General features: G+C 42.2%; 2 protein-coding genes across 5 annotated transcripts in view; both read left to right on the top strand.

Moving 5' to 3' along the window:
* Positions 1–17635, top strand: part of LOC311015850 (neurexin-3a-like) — a gene marked incomplete at its 3' end in the record, with an annotated part of 38113 nt that extends 20478 nt beyond the window's left edge. Inside the window, exon 4 of the mRNA XM_084013290.1 lies at positions 17322–17635. Coding sequence (XP_083869416.1) covers positions 17322–17635 — 314 coding nt within the window. The remainder of the gene's footprint in view (positions 1–17321) is intronic.
* The window catches only part of LOC311015497 (neurexin-3a-like), a 79330-nt gene that overhangs the window by 9591 nt on the left and 48274 nt on the right, over positions 1–21465 (top strand). For 3 of the 4 annotated variants that reach the window (XR_014597359.1, XR_014597360.1, XM_084012767.1), the window contains exons 1-2: positions 17495–17623; positions 20911–21072. Coding sequence is in view for 2 of the 4 variants with exons in the window: in XM_084012767.1 (XP_083868893.1) it covers positions 20971–21072 (102 nt within the window). In the remaining 2 variants the exon portion in view is untranslated. Of the gene's footprint in view, positions 1–17321; positions 17624–20910; positions 21073–21465 lie in introns of those variants that run through there. The other variant, XM_084012768.1, reaches the window with a different exon arrangement.

Raw genomic sequence — 21465 nt, forward strand, 5'->3', positions numbered from 1 at the left:
TTGATTTTCTTTAAATCTGACTGGCTGCTATCAAAAGCCTTCCACCCCAGAGAGGAATTATCCCTTTAGAAACTGAGAAATGAAAAGAAAAACTGGAGATGCCGTGTTGAAGGTGACCTGCGATCGTTCAGCATTATTGCTCGGCAAATTAAAACGCTGGTGCTATCAGATGGAGGACGGCTAAGCGGATATACACACCACGTCAGGCTGGCTGAACATACGTATCGCTGATTGATCTTGTGCCTAGATTACCTGAGTCAGCATAATCCAACATACTGAATATTCCCATCAGCCTTTAAGTTAATGCAAATTCCCTCAGAGGAAGATGAGTGGAAAATATTTGTGCAGTGTTATTGTAAATGATGTGTTCACTCCAAACGCGATTTTTCAAATGGCACGATTCCATACAAAGTCGGTGCAGAGACAGGAACGGTCCTGACATTTCAGGATTCAGGTTTTGTGTACAGGGACATGACTTGTCAATTCTTTTGTGTGTCTCAGCACTAAACCAATGTCAATGTAAAGTCATACATCAATTAAACACATCCATGACTCTACTGATGGTGGGGAGAGGGGAGATGGATGGGTCATGTTGGTGACTGTTTTCCGAAACCCAACTCAGAGGTTTTGGTATCTATCTCTAACGTTTGTTTTGTTGTCTAAACCGAAGATTGGTTCAGGTACCAGTGATACTTCTAATTGAAATGTATTAATTTGAAAGTCCTGAGACATGAAATATATTGCTGTGAGACTATGTTGCTTAATTATACGTCACAAGCCCATTTTAGGTTATCAAAGTTATTAAAATAAATTTTGGCCGATGGCCTTTATTGTTTATTTGCCTGGTTGAGATGGAGATGAAAACGTGATTGTTTCTGTCTCTCTGTGTCGTACACAATGTCTCACTGTCATGCTCCAGTAAACCCGATGGGTTTCTGCTCCAGCATCAATCACACACTCCAACACATAGCTTGTATTGTTAACTTTAACTCTGTTGTTCCTTAGCTGTGTGCTCTGTTTTTGAAAATACACCACATATTGCAGATGTTTCTGCACACACATGGCGTTTAGTGCAAGTGGGGCTGCATTCCAACAAACATGAGGTGTCTCCTTCTCCTGCTGCTGCATTGTGGTTTGCTTTGTGTTTCTTTGAAACATATATTTATTGTTTTATTGTATGTTTGTTAAATGTGCTACACAAAGTGGACCGGACTTAGTGAATGGGAAGGGCTGTGATTCTTTTAGGATACAAACTAGTGTGGCTGGAGAGGTATGATGTGAACTAAGTGTGTGTGTTGGGGAAGTGACTGAGTGTGTGTGTTTGTCTCTATGTGTGTTTGTATGTATGTGTGTGTGTGTGTGTTTATAGATGTGTGTGTATGTGTTCAAGCATGTGTGTGATTATATATGTATGTTTCTAGGTGTGTGTGTGTCTATAGATGTGTGTTTATCTGTGTGTATGTATGTATGCATGTGTGTGTGTGTGTGTTTATAGATGTGTGTGTGGGGTAATAGATGCATGTGTGTGTGTGTGTGTGTGTGTGTGTGTGTGTGTGTGTGTGCACACAGAGCAGATTAGTGTGGTGGACGAGCTCCTATCTCTGTTTGACACTCGCTCACTGTCACACCTCAGAGAGAGAGAGAGAGAGAGAGAGAAAGAGCTGTTATCTCTCTGCCTACAGATATCCTGCTCCCCCCCCTCTGTCTGACCCCCCCTTCTTCCGTTCACTGTGACTTTGTTTTACTACAGCATAGTTTTACATTTTCCCCTTTTGTCCATTTTTCTTTTTTGCCTCTCCTCCTGTTCTCCTGTCCAGGAGGGACAGAGGGGACACTGGGGAAAAAAAACTAGGGGTTTGGGGGTGGGGCTGGACCGTGGGGGGGCGTTACACACCAATGAGTCCCACTTCAACACCAAGACCTCCCCCACTCTCAGCTGGTCACTTCACGCATACACAGACAAACACACACACATGCACCCTCACACACATACACACACATGTCAAACATGTGATCTGTTATCAACCATGTAGTTGATATGACAAGACCAGTAGCTGTGTCAGCATTATCCATCCTTTGAAGGATTCATCTGAAGACCGGATGTGTCCCTGAGTCAAGGTTGTCTTGTCTCAAAGACTCATTCAACTGCAACCTACCTTCTTCCCCTGATTCAGAGGATCTAACTGATGGATTCTTCACCACCCAATTTATCCCAAGATTCAATGAGCTGGTGATATTGTATTTAAATCAACATGGCATCTTCAATTACAAACTGATGGGAAAAAGTCAAGTTATTATAAGGAACAGTATCCCCATGGAGAAGGAGGCTGGCGGCCAATATCAAGGCAATACAGAGAGAAGTTAGCCCGCTATCAGGGCTACAGAAATGGCTAGGAAGAAATAACTACCTAAAATGCCGCTGTGTGTCTCTGTCCAAAATCCACTCCACTCGCATAAGAGTGGTTAGATGGTAACTAAGAGAGGCAAGATTGTCACCACCGAAGGGGATCAATTACCAAGAAGGCAGATGTGCAGGACAGCTACAAATACCTTGGAGTCCCGCAAGCAAATTTAAACCATGAAGAGGCCACAAGAAAGTCAGCCACAGGCAAAGACCTACACAGAGTTAGGCAAGTCCTGAAGAGTTAGGTGAATCAAAATCAGAGCTATGCATGTATGCACTTCTAATCATCAGATACCCGCTTGTATAATAACATGGCTAAAGGAAGTAATAGTAGCCACTGATATCAAGACAAGAGAGCTCCTCACCATCATGGAGGGTTTCACCAAAAGTCCAGCACTCTGAGATCACAATGAGGAAGGAGGACTAGTGATCCAGGAAAAAACAAACAAGATCCAGGAGTACATCAGGAAGATGGCCCCAAGTGATGACCTGCTAAGTGAATATCTCAGACAGCAGAATCCTGATGATGAGGAAGAGAATAAATCTAGAAAAGGCTAGTCTGAATGACAGCAGAAGGTCAATAAAGGGCCGGGGTCTACCACTCCATACAGGACCATACAGGGGGGCCGACTTGGTCATTTTATTTTAGATAGATAGATAGATAGATAGATAGATAGATAGATAGATAGATAGATAGAGAACATTTTCTTTTTAGGCTTTACCAACATCATTTTAGATTTACTTCATTTAATTTCCTGAGAAATACATTAATCTTACCGAACATAAAAATAACCAACTACATTTTATTTGTTTTCACACCATTTATTTCCATTGTTCAGATTTTGGTGTGTTTCACAGAGATGTCGGGGCTCATATTGTGTTTTCCTAACATTTCTGTGTTTCAAGGCATGAGGGGTTGGGCTGTGGGGGAGGGTCAGATGAAGGTGATTATTAGCTCCTCTGGGGCATTTCTCTGGGACCCATGAGACAAAGAGGTTAACGCCACTTAGCCCCAGGAAGGCCTCAGTGTGTGTGCTTGATGGCTTTCCTGCTGTGATCTAAAATCACTTACTATTTCCTCGATGCAAGTGTTACCATAAACATGCACGTCCAGAGTGGAGTGCTAGAGCAGGGAAACATCTCACAGGATTAAAACACATAGTTCTGCACACCAGGTGGAACCCTACAACTCCTGGTCACGGAAATAAAAAAACAAAGAGCACGTGAAACCGAACCATGAGGTGGAAAAGAGCTAAAGCTACACCCACTGAGACCGAAACAGCAGTTTAAACAATGAAAATGGATAAACGAGAAGTTAAAGGAGGACTAACAGCTTTATTTGAAATTCAGCCACATTAATAAGAACCCAGACACACACACACACACACACACACACAGTTTGAGTGGAGGTTGACAGGCGTCTCATCATCCTGACATCATCGTGTCTTCTCATTAGGCCACAGAGTGCATGCAGTATTAGTCCTGCCACATCTCATTGTTGGAGACGTGAAGTCCTGCGTGGAATCATCACCTGACAACTGTCCTTCACAAATGAGTTTAGTGCTGTGATTAATCTGGCCCTTTCTGCCATCTGTCCCCCTCAAAACGCAATTATGTCTTTGAAGTAAAGGACACCGTCCATCAGACGAGCATGATAACAAATCAGAGAGGAATGGTGGCGGCGGACGAGATCACACGCCGTAACACGAGAAGGCAGAAAGACAACAAGAACATGAAAGAGGAAGAATTCAGAATCATCATGTGGCATCAAGTAGAAGTCGGAGGCCAAATAACACCTCTGACTGTCGACTAAATTCATTCAAGTTCAACTTAAGCATGCTTCCATACAACTTAACTAGACTCAATAATTGAGTTAAATTATTATTATATTATTAATTATTATAATTGTGTTTCCAGCAACAGTTTGGAACACGTGGTTAATGAACAAAACAAAAATAAAACATGCAACTAAACTGCATAAACTGTATATACTGTATACTGTATATACTGTTTATATATATATATATATATATATATATATATATATATATATACAGAGAGAGAGAGAGAGATATGTCTATAGATATAGATAGAATACATTGAAATGAATCAGAATATTTCCTGTATCCGGTTAACAAGCATACTGCTTGACTTAAATTAAAAATGTCAACATCTGCCATCACATCCTTTAGTAATTAAATAATAAGAATAACATTTTTCATGGTACTCAAAGTTGCTTCACAGTTAAAATATAGTCGAAATTAAAACAGACAAGTAATAGACAAAACACAGCATTATTCTTTATTAACTTGATTTCAACCAATACATCACATCAGATTCTCTTCATCACATTTTCACTTCCCTCTCTTTTAAATCCACCTCCTCCTTCTTCCTCCTCCTTTTCCTGTAACCATGGTGACCGTCAGCTGAGAAATGGCAACTGTGGTCCTTCATTAGGTATCAACACAGGCTCCAACAACCCAGATAATAGCCAATAAGGAGTGTGCGTGTGTGTGTGTGTGTGTGTGTGTGTGTGTGTGTGTGTGTGTGTGTGTGTGTGTGTGTGCGTGCGCATGTGTGTGTGTCGATGGGGGTGTGCCATTATGTTGGCAAGTAAATGAAAGCCCCCCAGGGATGAAGCCAACCTTGCTGTCATGCTTCACAGAGTGTGTGTGTGTGTGTGTGTGTGTGTGTGTGTCTGGGTCATCCTTCACTGCATATGTGGGAAGACATGCACATGTGAATGTACACACTCACTCACACACACACATACACACACACACACACACACACACACACACACACACACACACACACACACACACACACACACACACACACACTCCAGGCTTTAGTAGAGGTTTAAAGTTAACAGCCAATCTGTTTGGTAAAAAATGTAGATATTATTTATTGTAAAATTCTATTGATATATTTATTTCCATTTATTTATTTATGTAGATTTGACTAATATCTGCATCTCATTTCCACATTATAATTTACAGTGAGATAAGAACTTACCACCGTGATCGACTGTGGCAGCATAATGAAACACTGGGAAACAAATATACAATATAATAATAATAGTATAACACTATATAATATAATATAAACATAATAATAATAATAATATATATACATCTACATTTAAACAAATTTAACAAAATCTGACAAACAAAAAGAGCCAAAGAAATGTTGGAAGAACTAGATGTGTGTGTGTGTGTGTGTGTGTGTGTGTGTGTGTGTGTGTGTGTGTGTGTGTGTGTGTGTTTAAATAAAATTAAATATGTATTCATAATCATAATTGTTATTTTTATAATTGCTATTGAAATAAGTATAAATACATATTATTATTATTTTTATTTAAATAGCACCTTGAAAAAAGCTGACTCCAAGCTTTTATAGACAAAGGAAATTCAACAACAGGAAGCCAAACAAAAGCAGACAAAACTATTTTTTATGTATTCAACTTAAAAATGTAAAATTAAAAAAAACACTGACACAATTGTACAATCGGTGAAACAATTAAAAACACCACAAGAAACACAAATACAATAAATTGAGAGCAAACGTAAATAAAATAAATGAATAAAAAGCAGCAGTCAAAATACAATGATTATGTTTTCATGGGAACTTTACATAAACTTGATGTTGGACATGTGACCAACTGGAATAAACCAACAGCATTTATTAAGAAATATCTCGGTTTATTATTCTGATGCTTAGTTAATGTCTCTTTGATTTCTACTTGTTTCTGATTTTTATTTTGGTTTTAATTATTCATGTTTTCACATTTTATTCTTATTTATATGTGAAGCACTGAGTGAATGAAAGTTGCTATACGGAATACACTATTGTTATTATTTAATTCATTCTTAACTGTATCTTTCTGTACATCTAGTATAAGACTGACTGTGTTCTGTTCTGTTGACATGATGAGTGTTTGTTTTTGTGGTTCCATGAATGTGGTGTATTTTACTGTGTGTGTATGTGTGTTTCTGCGTGTGTTACTATGTGTGTGTGCATGTGTGTTACTGTGTGTGTGTGTTACTATGTGTGTGTGCGTGTGTGTCTGTGTGTTTCAATGTGTGTGTATGAGTGTGTGTGTTACTACGTGTGTGTGTGCGTGTGTGTGTTCCGAGTGTGTGTAACTGTGTGTGTGCGTGTGTGTGTGTCTGTGTTTGTGTTACTATGTGTGTGTGTGCGTGTGTGTGTGTGTTACTCTGTTTTACTATTTGTGTGTGTGTTACTGTGTGTGTTACTATGTGTGTGCAAGTGTGTGTTTGTTACTCTGTTTTACTATGTGTGTGTGTGTGTTATTGTGTGTTTTACTATGTGTGTGTGTGTTACTGTGTGTTTTACTATGTGCGTGTGTTACTGTTTGTGTTACTATGTGTGTGTTTCTGTGTGTGTTTCTGTATGTTACTATGTGTGTGTGTGTGTGTTACTATTTTTGTTAGTGTTACTGTGTGTGTGGGTTATGTGTGTGTTACTGTGTGTTTTACTATGTGTGTGTTACTGTTTGTGTTACTATGTGTGTGTGCATGTGTGTGTTTAATGTGTGTGTGTTACTGTGTGTGTGTGTGTGTTACTCTGTTTTACTATGTGTGTGTGTTACTGTGTGTGTGTGTGTGTTACTCTGTTTTACTATGTGTGTGTGTTACTATGTGTGTGTGCGTGTCTGTGTGTGTGCGCGTGTGTGTTACTGTGTGTGTTACTATGTGTGTGTGTGTGTGAAGAAGCCATTGCCCAAACAGCTCAGCCTCCTCTCTCTTGCCGCCATCATCAAAATGGCAGCAGCTCTTCCTTTCTCCCTCAGAGCTGACGCCTCAGCGACTCCATCCCCCACCGCTCGCCGTTTCACTTCCAAACCGCCGTCAGGTGCACACATCTCAACGCATCATTGGTCAAGCCCCCAAACAAATGGAAATCCGCCAGCTCGCTGAAATTACTGATGGTTATCTCGCCCCTCGCTGACTCCCTCCCTTGTGTTTCTGTCTCCTTCAGCTCCCCTCCCCTCAGATTACACCCCCCCTCCATCTATCGTTCACACACATGCTGCTGATGCACCGAGCATCAAACTAAATCATCTACAGTGTCGTGTAAAGTAAAGGCTGTAACCTGCCTCATTGGCCCAAATGGAAAAGAGATTCATCGGCATGGTCTGTTAGCAGTCTGCAGTGTTACAGCCAATAGAACGGCTGCTCGATGATATAAACTCATCGACAGTCAGACTAAGGAGGTTAATCCAAGCGACACATTTTACCCTCTTAAATTACGTTCTTGTGACCAGGCAACGCTTTCCCCGACAAAACCATGTCTCCATACGACTAAACTACATTCTATATTATGTTTCCAGGGAAAATAACACCAGGCATACAAACAAAATAAAACACGCCTGAAAACTACATACCGGTAGTTAGGTTCAGGCAAATCTGCATAGTTAGGTCGAGATGACTAAATTACATAATTAGGTTGAGACAACTAAATTACATAGTTAGGTTGAGACAACTTAATTACATAGTTAGGTTGAGATGACTAAACTACATAGTTAGGTTCAGGTAAATACTCGGCATAGTTAACGTTGGGACAACTAAATTACATAGTTAGGTTGAGACAACTAAATTACATAGTTAGGTTGAGATGACCGCCTCACAGCAAGAGGGCCCCGGGTTCGATCCCCGGGTCGGCCCCGGGTTCCTTCTGTGTGGAGTTTGCATGTTCTCCCCGTGTAAGCGTGGGTTCTCTCCGGGTTCTCCGGTTCTTCCTCCCACAGTCCAAAGACATGCAGGATGGGGATAGGTTCATTGGTGACTCTAAATTGCCCGTAGGTGTGAATGTGAGTGTGAATGGTTGTCTGTCTCTACATGTCAGCCCTGTGATAGACTGGCGTCCTGTCCAGGTGTACCCTGCCTTCGCCCAATGACAGCTGGGATCGGCTCCAGCCCCCCCGCGACCCTGAATACAGGATAAGCGGTAGACAATGGATGGATGGATGGTTGAGATGACTAAACTACATAGTTAGGTTCAGGCAAATACTCGGCATAGTTGGGTTGGGACAACTAAATTACATAGTTAGGTTGAGACAACTAAATTACATAGTTAGGTTGGGACAACTAAATTGCATAGTTAGGGTGGGACAACTAAATTACATAGTTAGGTTGAGACAACTAAATTACAGTTAGGTTGAGTTGACTAATCTACATTGTTAGGTTGAGACAACTAAATTACATAGTTAGGTTGGGACAACTAAATTGCATAGTTAGGGTGGGACAACTAAATTACATAGGTTGAGACAACTAAATTACATAGTAAGATTGGGACAACTAAATTACATAGTTAGGTTGAGACAACTAAATTACATAGTTAGTTTGAGACAACTAAATTACATAGTTAGATTGAGTTGACTAATCTACATTGTTAGGTTGAGACAACTAAATTACATAGTTAGGTTGAGTTGACTAATCTACATTGTTAGGTTGAGACAACTAAATTACATAGTTAGGTTGAGATGAATAAACTACATAGTTAGGTTTAGTAAAAAACATAATACTCAAATCACAATATGATATTATCACAATACTTGTAAATCATTTTGTGATATGCTGAGTATTGCTGTAATGTATATTGAGATTTCTGTAATCACTTTGTTCATCTCACTTCAAGTTAATAAGAGTGATGTCATGTTAAATGCTAAATTTCACTTCATATTGTCACTTTCATAATCTGTGCATGTGTTTGAACAATGTGTTTGTGTGTGTGTGTGTGTTTGTGGTTGACTAGTGTGTGTGTGACCAGTGTGTGTGTGTCTGTGACCAGTGTGTGTGACCAGTGTGTGTGTGTGTGTGTGACCAGTGTGTGTGTGTGTGTGTGTGAGACCAGTGTGTGTGACCAGTGTGTGTGTGTGTGTGTGTGTGGGTCGTTAGTTATCTTCTACACCTCCTGGTTCGTAGCATCTCCATGTTGTTGCCATCTGAGCCCCAGAGGTCCCATCATGCAGTGGGTGGGAGATCATAATGCACTCACTGGGGCGTGTAATAACTCGTTTAATGTGTGTCCATGAGTAGTGTGTATTTGTGTGTGTGTGTGTGTATTGATCTACATCAACATCATCCAATGCAAAGCTGCTTCATGTCTGGACCGGGTCCAAATCAAAGTTCAGTGTAAGCGGTGTGATTGTGGCTCAATGAGGGGTCTACTTTGTGGAGGGATCTCTGTGTAAAAAGGCCTAGAGGGACAGAGAAGGTTGAGACAGGAATACAGAACTTCATTGATATGAGCACAGGAGAGGCAGCCAGTAGGTATGTTCATGCAAAGCAGTTTTATCTTCTTCTGAGTTCCTTATTTGCTTCTGTCTGTATAGTTTGAAAGAAGAACTGACTCATTAACAATGAGGCGGACAGAGAGACTTAAGAGACCATAGATATAATATCAGGGCTGTTCAGATCCATAAATAGGATCTCTCTGCTGAATCAGGCTAACAGATGGTCCACCCAGGAGTTCCCAAATACTCTCACCTGAACTAATGCCAGATCACGCCTCCATCAAGTCTGTGTGTGTGTGTGTGTGTGTGTGTGCTTGTCTTCATTTGTTTATTTTTTATGTTATACATTGCATGAATCTTAGGGCCACACACACCAGGCATCTGTACCGTGTCCAAGTATGGTTGAGCCCCAAACTCCACGTGGGACAATGACAAGTATCAACCACGTTAAAATGCATCAGAATACAGGAAATTACATTACATGACATATTCATTTCAGGGGGAAGACCCCATGTCCCACACACGTTTTTTTGTTTGTTTCCAAAGCCCATGTTATTGTTTTGGAAAAATAAACAGGCGCCGACCCAAAATCTATCACCCGAGTCTCCTCTGTGCCCCAAATCTGCTACAATCACCTTTCATAAAATGCTGCTAAAAACAATAAGATGGATAAAAATTAAAATTGGCTACACGGCTAAACATGAAATGAATGGTTGTGATCTTGTTGTTATTTAAATTTAGTTAAAAAGGCCATAATAATACATTGTGAGCTGTGGCTTAAAAATTTCAACAGAAGTTATGTGGTCAATAATTTAGTATGAGGGATGATATAAAAGTCTAAATGACCCTTGATAGCAAAAAGGTTCCCCAACCCTGACTTAAAGGATTATTAGGATTTAAATCTAATTATTATTATTTTATCATTATTATTTACTATTAAAGTAGGGCTGCACGGTGGTGTAGTGGGTAGCACTGAGGGTCCCAGGTTCGATTCCCAGTTCGGGTTCCTTCTGTGTGGAGTTTGCATGTTCTCCCTGTGTTAGTGTGGGTTCTCTCCGGGTTCTCCGGCTTCCTCCCACAGTCCAAAGACCTGTCTGTCTCTAAATGTCTTCCTGTGATAGACTGGTTACCTGTCTGTCTCTACATGTCAGCCCTGTGATAGACTGGTTACCTGTCTGTCTCTACATGTCTCCCTGTGATAGACTGGTTACCTGTCTGTCTCTACATGTCTCCCTGTGATAGACTGGTTACCTGTCTGTCTCTACATGTCTTCCTGTGATAGACTGGTTACCTGTCTGTCTCTACATGTCAGCCCTGTGATAGACTGGTTACCTGTCTGTCTCTACATGTCAGCCCTGTGATAGACTGGTTACCTGTCTGTCTCTACATGTCTCCCTGTGATAGACTGGTTACCTGTCTGTCTCTACATGTCTCCCTGTGATAGACTGGTTACCTGTCTGTCTCTACATGTCAGCCCTGTGATAGACTGGTTACCTGTCTGTCTCTACATGTCTCCCTGTGATAGACTGGTTACCTGTCTGTCTCTACATGTCTCCCTGTGATAGACTGGTTACCTGTCTGTCTCTACATGTCTCCCTGTGATAGACTGGTTACCTGTCTGTCTCTTAATGTCTTCCTGTGATAGACTGGTTACCTGTCTGTCTCTACATGTCAGCCCTGTGATAGACTGGTTACCTGTCTGTCTCTTAATGTCTTCCTGTGATAGACTGGTTACCTGTCTGTCTCTACATGTCAGCCCTGTGATAGACTGGTTACCTGTCTGTCTCTACATGTCAGCCCTGTGATAGACTGGTTACCTGTCTGTCTCTACATGTCAGCCCTGTGATAGACTGGTTACCTGTCTGTCTCTACATGTCAGCCCTGTGATAGACTGGTTACCTGTCTGTCTCTACATGTCGGCCCTATGATAGACTGGTTACCTGTCTGTCTCTACATGTCAGCCCTGTGATAGACTGGCGTCATGTCGAGGGTTTACCCCCCTTCGCCCATTGTCAGCTGGGATTGGCTCCAGCCCCCTGCAACCCTGAAAACAGATGAGCGGTAGACGATGGATGGATGGACTATTAAAGTAGAGACAATGAAAAGTAAAATGCTGAAGTTTATAGAGTAATTTCCTGCTTCAGCTTCGACCAACAGCTCCCTGTAGCACAGAGTCTGGACATTCGGGTGTGAATGATTGTGAATGGGTAAATGTAGACTGAATGTACTGTAAAGTGCCTTCAGTAGTCCAAAAGACTAGAAAAGCTCCATAGAGAAGCAGGTGCATGTACCATGTTTGGACCTGGACCAGGACCTTCAGATTCTAGAGGTGAAACACATTTACACCCTTTGACTTGTTACATTCAGTAAACATAGAAACACGATCATCCTTCCCTGTCAGGAAGATACTGGTTTGACATATTGATGTTTGCTTGGATGAGTGCTGTTGATTTTCACAATGAGCCACTGGAGTAGAGCTGCAGACACAAAATGGCCTCTCCATTGTCAGCCATGCGGAAATCTGCAAGAAAATCCACACATCATAAATCATGATGCCACTCAGCTATGTATGAGCCGATGACTTATTCATTCCAGATTCATATTCACACCACAACCATAAACCTGGTGCCACTGAGGCATGTTATTATAGCAATGATTAATAAAAAACAATCCATATTATTCATTTGTCCATGCTTTTCAATAATGTATTACACACACACACACATGAAACCAACACATCTAGGTTTAACTATAGCATCTGAGGTGATTGGTAACGTTTTGCATGGAGAACAAACTATGTCATCATTTAAAGCAAGTTCTGCTGAAAAGTTGGAGGAAAAGACACAAATTCTGAAATGTGAAGCCACTGCTGAAGTGTCTTAAAGGTCCCCTATTATTCAGATTTTCATCAATTTCACACAGCTGTCAGAGGTCCAACAACACTGGATTCAATATGCATTGCCCCAAACTCTCTGCTGGCCACCAGGGGGCGACTCCTCTCTGGTTGTATAGAAGTCTATGAGAAAATGGTCCTACTTCTCTCTGCTGGCCACCAGGGGGCGACTCCTCTCTGGTTGTATAGAAGTCTATGAGAAAATGGTCCTACTTCTCTCTTGATGTATTACCTCAGTAAACATTGTAAACATGAGTTTATGGTCTCAATCTCTAGTTTCAAATCTTCTTCAATCCAGCCTGATGTTCATTTAGTACATTATGGTCCATTTAGAGTCCAACAGACCAGAAAGCAGGGGATGCTTTAGGGGCGGGGCTACCTAGTGATTGACAGTTCACTAACATGACATTATCCGGTCTGGGAGTTGTCTGTGCTTTTGTTTTGTCAACTTTAACCCTTTTACAGTGTGTGTGTGTGTGTGTGTGTGTGTGTGTGTGTGTGTGTGTGTGTGTGTGTGTGTGTGTGTGTGTGTGTGTGTGTGTCTTCAGTTCATGAAAATTAAATGGATTGTCTCAAAATTGGTTTTGCTGGGAACGGACAAAAGGCCAAACTTAACATTTCAACACCGTAGTCCAGAAATCAAAATGTGTCTACGTCCACTGCATATGCATAGTCTATACCTGGGCCTTACAGCCTCCCCTTACCTTCCAGATATAAGGAAGATTTACTGTGGCCATATGATGCCCCTTCTCCCGATGCCATTTTTAATGGACGACCCATTGCAGGACTTTTCCAAGCTCATTCATTAAATGCAAGCTCTGAATGGAATGGCTTATTGATGCCATTAAAACCATTATGGGCTGATAACAATCTCATCACTTCATCCTCATTTCAGTCATAAAGAGGTTCCATTCCAATTCTCAATTCATTCCATATTTCAGAAGAATGCCTATAACCTCCTCTCTGGGTAACTGCAATCTTGTGTTTCTGTACATCACCTTTGATAATATATGATAGAAGTGTTCTGGTCATAGAGAACTGGACTGGAAAATGGACTCTGGGGCACCAATGAGGGCATCTCTCTGGCAAAACCACAATGGAGGTGGACTACGGAGATGGAACCCCACTGAAACATGGCCACAGAGGCAGCATCACAGTGGAACATGGTTATAGTTCAGACCCCTCACAGAGAAACAGGCCTGGCGTTGACCTGAACCCCTGACAGAGGGAAGCTGCAGTATTTAATGCAGTGAGTGAAAACGTGTTGCCCTATGTCACCGTCTCCCAGTAGTGCACCACTGAAGTTGACAGTGCATCGCCCAACTCTCAGCTGTCACTCCACTAACGCCTTTAGAAAGACCTACTCAGTGGCGTTAGAGTCCATTTGATTATACAACTGGTACTCAGGCCCCACCCCCCCCACCTGCACAGCCTACTACTAAGTATATCTCCCAGTTCATAATGTAGTAGAAAAAGGTCTTTGTTAAAAGCACATCCCTCTTAATTAATAATGGATCAATGTCCTATCATTGGAGGTGTTTTGAGAGGATGACCAACTGCAGTGTCAGATTGTTGTAGCAGCAGTGAGATAAGATATCAGGCTGTTGTTAGAGGGGATCTCGAAGCTCTCCCAAGGGAGTCTGGGTGAGCTCTTTCAGAGATTCGTAAATCTACATTTCTATACATGTCATTAACCGAGGGCAGGACACTAGGCTCGGCTGGAAAAGGCTTTTTCTCTGAGGAAGGTTCAGAGGGAAATGACCCGGAAGTATCTAAGTAGCAGCCTGCTAACAGCTGTTTGAAAGAAAGGTGCTTCAGTGCTTCCTCTCTGATCTTCTGTAGCCTAGAAACACTGAGCCATCCTTTACCAAAAGAAAGTAGAAATGCCGCAGTCCACAATTCCTTGCAACAATGAAAAGTAAATAACGCAAACTGTCAATAAGCAAATTCACACAAACAGCATTCATAATCAACATAAGCAAATATGAAATGTCTTCATAGCTCATTAACTAACTTAATGTATCATATAAACTCTTGTGACTAGAAGCCTTTTTTAATTTTTACTGTCAGTTCCAACCTTGGAAATTAAGTCATACTTGTAAACTGATGTCCTCCTTTAAGACCTTTTTGTAATTTGTCGTCAGCCCATTGCAGTTTCACTGGCAGACCAGACAGTATCCTCCAGTTCTGAAATGTTAAAGGAGTCATCACCTGGAAATCGCAATTTCTCTTGTTAAAACATGCATATCTGTGTTTGACCTCAGTTGAAACTTGCCTGAAAGGCTGGAGTTTGAAAGTGGCGCCGTTTTTTCGCTTCTGCTCTTTTTCCGAACAGGAATAGCACACAAGGGTGTGCATTCCTAAAGCACGAGATTTTGATTCTGCGCCTTCGGTGACGTCACCGTGGCGGCTACTTGCATAAGCCCACCCCTCTTTCACCACCCAACCCCGCCCCGTCCGCTACCTGAAATCGCCGAAGCGCCGCCATTATGTTTTGGAGTCTGCATGCAGGCAAGCCCCCCCGGCTCTGTCCTTCCTGCGGCGAATCAACGCGCGCCTCATTACATATTATACAATGCACATCCGGACCAGTCAAAACCTCGCGCGTAATCTCGCGTGATAAAATCGCGGTACGAAAAAGGGTCAGAACAAGCTCAATGTTTGATTAATTTTTTTTTTTTTTTTTCTAATAAGTTTTACGAATTGATCCAAAGCGATCCAAGGGGGGCTGGATACGTATAAAACCAGGTGATGACTCCTTTAAGCCAAGCTGAAGGTCCCTAAACTGTCATTCTATCTGCTGGCCACCAGGGGGCGAGTCCTCTCTGGTTGTATAGAAGTCTATGAGAAAATGGTCCTACTTCTCTCGATGTATTATCTCAGTAAACATTGTAAACATGAGTTCATTGTCTCAATCTCTAGTTTCAAGTCTTCTTCAATCCAGCATGATGTTCATTTAGTACATTATGGTCCATTTAGAGTCCACCAGACCAAAACGCAGGGGATGCTTTAGGGGGTGGGGCTTACCTGCTGATTGACAGGTCGCTACCACACTACCAATACAGTTAGATACTAAGATAACTTTAACACTTAGCTGTGAAGTTGACCTTGGATTAGGAAGCTAACTTTGTTAGCAGCTTCACACCAGAATCCAGATGGATCCATATCCAGTAAGGTTGCTGGCATTTTCCATCATGGTCAAGGGAAAATGGTTCGGAAAGGATGTTAGGACATAACCTTTTGAATCTGTCTTTTGCCCATATCACACTTTAAGGATGTGTGTTTACGCATTTACAATGTGAGAAATAAGACAAAAAGGCAGGTACAAGATAATCATCAATTTGTTATCATATTTCACCTTCAAAGGCTCCAGAACACTGTTCTCCCTCGTCACATTAGAGATCTCTGTGTTGTGTTGATGTGATGCCTGCGGCGTCTGTGTTAAAGAGATGAAAGCAGTGACCATTTTGTTTCCTTCCTCCCCGTTTCAGAGTGTGTGTCTGTATGTGTGCGTGTGTGTGTGTGTGTGTGTGTGTGTGTGGGGGGGGGGGGGGGGGGGGGGGGGGTAGCTAGGCCTCAGGCTTTGTTGCAGAGCACATGGAACCCTACTCATGCAGATCGGCGGAGTGTCTCGGTTTCTGATGGATTGTTCTGTGTTGTGTCTTAAACGGCAGTGAGTTAATTGAAGATGATGTCACAGATAACGACTCCTGACTAAACCATTTCTCCGTGTTATCACTCAGCTCTGCTGCGCTCTGACTCCCGATCCTGGCTTCCTCTTCACTTCTCTCCGTCTCTACAACCATAACCGCGGAGTCACTAGCTGCCTCTGACAGGAAACGGCAATTTCAATGGCAGGATTAGACCTTTGATTTTGTTAGATGATAGCTATCTGGAGCCTAAATTCCTCTGTGGACAGGGTGGCACTGTCTGTCTCACTGACCAACTGACAGACAGACAGGGTGGCTCTGTCCGTCTATCTCTCAGAACGCTGGTAATCTATACAGTGATTAAGTAAATATATTTACATAATCCAATCAAAGGTTGTGAAATAGTGATCTTTTGGTTTTGTTCACAAAAATTGTCTCTCAGCATAAGGTTTTATTTTGTTGCCTGAACCTAACGATTTATTTTGTTGTAGTGGTCGACCGATTAATCGGTTTTTATTCATCACATGCACAGAGATGCAACGTAAAACATGATAACAACAACACGTGATATCGGCATTATAGATCGGCCATCGGCCGCCCTTTTGTCTAAAGGTCAGCATCGGCCATTGAAAAACCCATGTTGGTCGACCACTATTTTGTTGCCTGACTCTAACGTTGCTTTTGTTGCCTGAACCTAACATTTTATTTTGTTGCCTGATCCTAACATCGCTTCTGTTGCTTGAAACTAACGTTGCTTTTGTTGTCCGAACCTCACATTCCTTTTGTAGTTTAATGTTGTTCCGACAACCAGAAACAGGCACTAAGTGAATTGGAATAAAATTGTTTTAAAGTCATGCTAACGAACACTAAAACAAGGGGAAATTCATGTCCATGTACACAAATCACTAGATTAACATTTTGTTCCTGTTTCATGAACTACCATGCGTCTGTGTTATATAATCAACCTTCAAGGACTTGACATTGAATTTGAGATTCCTACATTCAACTGAATCTATAGTGTTGTTATTGCTTAGTTAGTATAGTGTTGTAGATGACTTGGATCTACTTTGAGTCGTATCGTAACACCTTTCCTCTTGTTCCTTCTCACCACAGCGAGGGAAGAAAACGTGGCCACCTTCCGTGGCTCCGAGTACTTCTGCTACGATCTCTCCCAGAACCCCATCCAGAGCAGCAGCGACGAGATCACGCTCTCCTTCAAGACGTGGCAGCGTAACGGCCTCATCCTGCACACCGGCAAGTCCGCCGACTACGTCAACCTGGCGCTGAAGGACGGCGCAGTCTCCCTTGTTATCAACCTGGGCTCCGGGGCCTTCGAGGCCATCGTGGAGCCAGTCAACGGGAAGTTCAATGACAACTCGTGGCACGATGTCAAAGTGACCCGCAACCTCCGGCAGGTAAGGAACTAGGGCTTGATGTGTCAAGCTTCCTTAAATCTAACATTATTGATAAGGTGTAGCAGTCGACTTGGAACATACTAGCTAGTCGGTAACCAGACGCAACAGACTGCTAAGCTTGCTAGCTCACTGATTGTTAGCTTCTTTTATTCTGGACTTCAGACTCCCTCAAAGGTCAGAGCTGTAAATGTGTGATCAAACTTTGGGACTCCTTAAAACCGCGTCTTTCAATCTGCACCCTGATGCACTTTCTCAAGGCTCCTATTGGTTGTCTCATCGCAATGTGGATAAGCTAGCAAAATTGTAACTATCAAACATTTAACCCAAAGTAGACCTCACGCCTCTATTTCAAACAGAGGTCATAGATGAATGAAGATACACGTGGATTGTGATACAGCCACTAACATTAGACTTTGATAGACGCTGCTGATACATTTTCATGAATTCTGACCATCATAACGTAACTTTACTTGACTCACTGATTATAAACTGAATAGCTAACAAGGTGCGATTCAATTGAAATGTGTTGACAAGGTGGTGAGGTTGCCCAGTTTAACGTTAACAATAGACCAAACGTTAACATTACAAGCTCTCCACAGCGAGGTTTGCTTACTAAGGAAACCTGTTAACGCAAAACTAGCTTTTTAACAGTTAGCTAGCCACCCAATGTTTTCATGGCACCAGATATGTGCCACGTGCTATGACATTCTTGCTCAGTCTCATGGTCATGAAAAAGTCTGGAAATGCAGTCCACTGATTTAGTTTACGGGGTAAAAGAAGGCCAATGGAAGTTAATTAGAATGCTTTTTCATGATAGGAAAATGCATGTGGAAATGTCGTCTCCTCAGACCTGAACAGGCATCTGATCTCTATGAACACAGTATGACTATATGAAACACGAACACAACACACTTCCTTACATTCATGCAATTAAATTAAATTCTAATTATAGTGTCATACACAAGGGCAGGACTAGAACAGGGTCAGGATCTTCAGAGTCACCAGGAGCGGAGTTACATATATATAGACACTTACAATAGTGCCACTAACAAAAGCAGTACAATTTTTTGTTTGTTTCAAACAACCTTTATTTTTTTGTGTTACACATTCGTTTCTATAATTTTCTTAAACAAAAAGTCAAATTCAAAACAACTTGTGAGGTGAAAATTATTTTCCTGTTTGGTGTGAACTCCTCGGTAAGGTATCCGACCACGAACATCTTTACCTTGAGATGCTTTCAGGGCTCCTTTGAAGCTGTTAACTTCGGCCATTGTACGCAACAAAGTTGTGACTGAAGGAAGGAAACTAACGTGTCTACAAACTCATTTGATTTCATTTGATTTACTTTCATGTTTCAACTGAGTAAATGAGTTTCTCACCCATCCCACCTTTCTACAAAGCGAACAGCCAGTGGACGCACGCTGATTAACACCCTCCATTGTCTGGTAGATATCATTCTTATTGTCATCTTTTGGTTTGCTGTGTCCTTCTGCTCCTCTTTCTGGACTTCAGTCCATCAAGATACCAAACAGATTTTGTGTTTCCCAGCTTTCCTGTCTGAATTATTTTCATGTCCTATCATTCATTTGTTTCACCTTTTTAATCTCTCCCTCTTCTTGAAGCTTTGACTGAATCTGTTCTTTATTGTGTTTTGGTGATGACATTGGCGGAAATGTTTAGAAGTGTATTACAACCAAAACAGAGAAAATCAACACTGGAAATTAGTTAGTTAGTCTGAGTTGCTGATGTTTGGAGGGAATTCCAGAAGTTTGGGCAGCAGGAGCAAAGGTGCTTTGGTCATCTGAGGATTGGAGGTGGCGAGTGGGGGAGTGGCATTGGAGGAGGTCTGTAAGGTTATTGAGGTATTTGTAGATGATGAGCAGGATCTTGAAATTAATGCAATGTTGTATTGGGAGCCAGTGTGTTCAAGGATGGGTCTGATGTGGACCAAACATCCTGCACCCCCAACATCACTGCTGTGGCCCGATCCTGCAGATTCGCCCTCTACTATTTCCGAAGGATCAGGTCTTTCCTCACAAAGTACGCAACGCATCTCCTGGTCCAAGTACTGGTCATCTCCCGCCTTGACTACTGCAACTCTCTCCTGGCCGGACTCCCGGCCTCTGCGATTAAACCATTGCAGCGTATCCAGAACGCTGCAGCACGCCTTGTCTTCAATCTACCCAAATTCTCCCATGTGACCCCCCTCCTCCGTGACCTCCACTGGCTCCCTGTTGCAGCACGCATCCAATTCAAGACGATGACACTGGCCTTCAAGGCCATCAATGGAACGGCACCCATCTACCTTCAAACACTGGTCAAACCTCATGTCCCGAAGCGAGCACTTCGCTCCTCTACTTCAGCTGGCCGGCTGGTACCACCATCGCTGAAATCAAACAAATGTCGCTCAGCAAAGTCCAGACTCTTCTCTGTTCTGGTCCTCAGTGGTGGAACGAACTCCCGACCAATGTCAGGACAGCAGAGTCACTGCCATCTTCTGTCTTACCTGTAGCACTTTGATCATAGCACTGTTGTACTTAAGGTATCCTTGCTGAACAGCTACTACTTTACTCAGACGAGGACCTAACACTTGTTTCTACTTTTTCACTCTTACTTTATCGGCAATGATATGTTGTGGTTTCTTTCTTTCGACAATTGTACTTTCATTGTAAATCGCTTTGGACAAAAGCGTCTGCTAAATGCCCTAAATGTAAAATGTAAATGGATTGAACCAACCAGATTCCTTTTCATTCACACACCTGAGCAAGTGACCCACAATTCAGTTGGACAGTATATAGCTAATGTTGGTTTTGTTGTCTAAAGCTAACGTGGGTTTTTGTTGTCTAAAGTCAACGTTTGTTTTGTGAGACTGTTGTTGATCTTTCTTTCTCTTGTCATTTTGTACACGGGTGTTTGTATAACCTTTTATAAAATGTGGGCGTTTACTCATGTGTTGTGTCTTCTGTGTGGGCGTGTCCTCTGCCAGGTGTCCTGTCTGACATGCTGGTGTGGTTTCCCTCCTCATTTTCAGCTCCGTGCTACGTCTGTTATCTTAACTACTTTCTTTCCTCCCATCATATATTAGGTCAAAGTAAACAGCACATGTTTGTGTATTATAAGTGCTCCATGAAAATGATGGGCTGTCAGTTTTTCTTCACATGGGTCCATTCAGGTCCATAACACATGTAAACGTGTCACCAGGTCTGAATTTAGACTTTACATGAGTCCGTCTTAGATCCTGAACATCCAAGAAAAACCAGTCTAACCTGTTCCTTCCTCACTGCCAGGTGACAATATCAGTGGATGGGATCCTGACCACCACGGGCTACACCCAGGAGGACTACACCATGCTGGGCTCTGATGACTTCTTCTACGTGGGTGGAAGCCCCAGCACTGCTGACCTACCTGGATCTCCGGTCAGCAACAACTTCATGGGCTGTCTCAAGGAGGTAAAGACCTGATTCCTTGTCTACTGCTGAAACATGCCACTGGTTGTTTGTCCACGTCATCTCTGAGAAAGCTGCTACACGTCCCACCTTTACCTCTCCTGCTTTAGGTAGAGTACAGGGGGTTTATCACAGCTTCTGTGCCGCATTGACCTACAACAGGGTTGAAGGAGGTGGTGACATAGAGAGGCTAGGGCCTCTTCCTGTGGACCACCATGGGACCTTATTTCAGAATAAACATGTATGCTTTGTCAGTTTAAAAGATAATAAACTCTCATGTGTTCTAACTGAAGTCAAAGTCTGTAAATCCGTCCTAGTAAAGAGTTTTCCACCAACAGTGAGGTAAGTGTCGGTAAGTGTCGGTACCAGGATGTAGCTTTACTCCACGCTAACAGG

The sequence above is a fragment of the Eutrigla gurnardus genome, assembly GCF_963514095.1.
Source record: "Eutrigla gurnardus genome assembly, chromosome: 7".
NCBI classification, from domain to species: domain Eukaryota; kingdom Metazoa; phylum Chordata; class Actinopteri; order Perciformes; family Triglidae; genus Eutrigla; species Eutrigla gurnardus.